Here is a 2,763-nt window from a genome sequence, read left to right on the forward strand (position 1 = left end):
GGGGGAGGGGGAAGAGGCAGCTCCGGGTGGGAGCCCAGTGCTAGGCTCTCTGCCTCTGTCTCACATCTCTTTCTCCCCCTCCCTCAGTCTCTCTCTCCTCGTTTCTTTCAATGTCTGTCTCTTTTGTCTCTCTGACTCTCTCTGTCTCTCTCTTTCTCTGGGTCTCTCTCCTTCCCTCCCTCCGAGCTCCGTACCTGGTGTCGGGGCCGGCCCACGATGGAGGGGAACACGGCTCGGGGAGCATCGTCCCCGGCGAAGCCGGCCTTCACCAGGCCAGAGCCGTTGTCACAGACCAGCGCGGTGACCTCGTCCTCATCGCACATGGTGGCAGCGGTTGTGGCTGGGAGAGAAGGGGCTAAGTGAAGGGGGAGGACTGTGGTGTGTGCCCCCCTCCTCCCCGGCTAAGCGGGGGGGGGGGGGGAGGGGGGGACTGAGTTTTTTTTTTCTTTACCCAGAAAACCAATCCTTAAAAAAAAAAAAAAAAGCTTTCCTGGAGAGCAAACGGATCCCTCTGTCCCTAGCCCCAAATCCTCGGGATCCCATCATTTAACCATCAGGGCTTTGGAGCGTTCACCCAAATCCGGAGGCTGGTTAGGGCTCGTTTTATGGAGGATGAAAATTGAGGTCTAGAGAGATCGAAGGGGCTGGCCCGTAGTAATTCTGGGAGGAGGGGCAGCTCAGGGTGTGAACTCGGGGCCTCAGACCCAAACGAAATCCTTTGCATTTCCCGCATTCTCTTTCCCTGTCTAGGACCATGGAAGGGTTTGAGGGAGAGAAGAGGAGGGGCAGCTGGCCTGAGCTCCTCTCCCATTCCCTGCAAGCTGTAGGCAGCGCGCCGCCCTTCGCCCCCATCCTGATCAGTCCGCTTGGGGAAATCCAAAACTTCCCCTTAGAAAGGGGGCTCCGCGGGGGGAGGAGCCTTTCTTTTTAAAAAATTTTTTTTGCATTTCATTGTATACCTAGTGCCAGGCTTATAGTAAGTGCCAGGAATGCTTATTGACTGAATTCCCCCAAGACCACCCCACTCCATCAGCTCTTAGGACTGGTCCTAAACAGGGCTGCCTCCGGGGCCCAGCTGGGAAATCTTCTCTCTCCTCTCTCCCTCCCTTCTCTCTTTCCTCTCTCTCCTCCTCCTCCTCCTCCTTCTTCTTCTTCTCTCTCTCTCTCTCTCTCTCTCTCTCTCTCTCTCTCTCTCTCTCTCTGTCTCTCTGTCTCTCTCTCCCTCCCTCCTCCCTCCTTCTCTCATTCCCTCCCTTCCTTTCCTCCCTCTCTGTCACTTTCTCTTCCCTCTTCCTCCCTCTCTTCTCTCTCTCCCCCTCCCTCTCTCCTTTGCCTACGGACATCTGTGCACCCCTTCTGAGAGAATCTTAGGGCTGCTGGAATGCTCTAGCCCCCCTGGGTTCAGTCTAGTTATGAGATCTTCCATGCCCCAGGTCAAACAGCTGGGTCCCCACCTCCTACTCCACCAAAAGAGAAGTCAGTGGAAGGCCAGGCATTCCTAGGTTCTTACCAGCTCCTGCAGGCTCAGAAGTTCTGGGAGAAGAAAACTGGCAGGTGGTCTAGGTCGGTGCTGCCCTGGGGTATTTATACCTGAGTGTGTGTGTGTGGGGGGGGGAGGGATGGTGTTGGTGGCACTGCATTGGATCCCCTCACCCCTCCCTTGAGGTGGCAGTCTCAAGGGCTCCATATTTGGACAAGGTCCAGAGCAGCTGTCCAGCAGGGACCTTTCATGGGCAAGGCAGGGCTGTTAGGGTGGCTATCCCAGTCTCAGCCCTTTGGCTCTGGGCACCCTTCCCTCCTGGGTTGTTCCTGCTGTCCATGTATGGGTAAGCAGGGTGCTGGTATGGGAGGGGGCTTATCATGACAATGACTCCTGGTGGGACTAGCCTTCTTTCCTTGATATGTACATTCTGTGCCCCCTGACAAGTTTTTAGGGGGCTATTCTTGGAGCTTTCCTCCTCTGGGAGACAGAGGGGCCAAGAGGTCAGAGGGAGGGGACATTAAAAAAGAGAGAAGGGGCAGAGGGGAGCATGGTTGGCCCAGCAGAATTCTGGGTGAGGAAGACAAGGGCTGAGGCTGCTGGGAGCAGACTGGGGTGACTGGGAAGACCAAAGCCCAGAGAAGCTCCCCTGTACTCAACTGACCCCAAGAGATACAAGTCCTTCTTCCCCTCAGTCCCCCTCCCCCTTCAGCAGGGCCTCCATGTAAGATGAGAAGACAGTCACTGCTAACATCTGCAGGTGCCAAGAAGGCCCTGCTCCTTCCAAAAAAATACACAGTCTTTTCCTTCCCACCCCACAATCCAGTGCCTGCCTGCAACTTTGCCATTAGACAGTTATTACATGTAGTAGGTGGTTAATAAATGCAGGTTGAACTGAATTCCTTTAGCTTCTTTCTGTCAAAGGATCACAGATTCATTGATTAGGTCTAGAAGTGCTACCTTGAACACCTAGCCTTTCTCCATGCCTCCCCATCGTCAGCAGTCTCTCCCTCTTGAAATTACTTTTTTTTTGTTTTGTCTAGACCTGGGATTTTCATCTCCAGGGACTTCCCAGTATGAAAACTACATCCCCTGATAAAGATGGACAACTCATCTGTAATTTACATCTGAAATCTGGGGCTCTGAGAAGGGAAAGGATTTGGCCAGAGTCACACTGTACATTTCAGAAGCAAGATCTGCTCCCAGGTTATTGTGCCCAAGACTGTCCCTCCATCTACTCTTTCCCTATGCCCTTTGTGCTCCCTGAAGAAAATGTAAGCTCT

The 2,763-nt window shown here is 53.7% G+C and overlaps 1 protein-coding gene across 1 annotated transcript in view; it reads right to left on the reverse strand.

Moving 5' to 3' along the window:
- LOC138144795 (actin, alpha skeletal muscle-like) overlaps positions 1–1,664 on the reverse strand; it is an 8,761-nt gene extending 7,097 nt beyond the window's left edge. Inside the window, exons 1-2 of the mRNA XM_069066224.1 lie at positions 1,511–1,664; positions 195–340 (exon numbers count right to left, since the gene is read on the reverse strand). Of these exons, the coding sequence (XP_068922325.1) occupies positions 195–323 (129 nt within the window). The 5' untranslated portion in view covers positions 324–340; positions 1,511–1,664. The remainder of the gene's footprint in view (positions 1–194; positions 341–1,510) is intronic.
- Between the last annotated feature and the right edge of the window lie 1,099 nt (positions 1,665–2,763).

The sequence above is a fragment of the Petaurus breviceps genome, unplaced genomic scaffold (assembly GCF_028583685.1).
Source record: "Petaurus breviceps papuanus isolate PSGF00001 unplaced genomic scaffold, PetGlider_PUasm1.0 90721, whole genome shotgun sequence".
Lineage (NCBI taxonomy): Eukaryota > Metazoa > Chordata > Mammalia > Diprotodontia > Petauridae > Petaurus > Petaurus breviceps.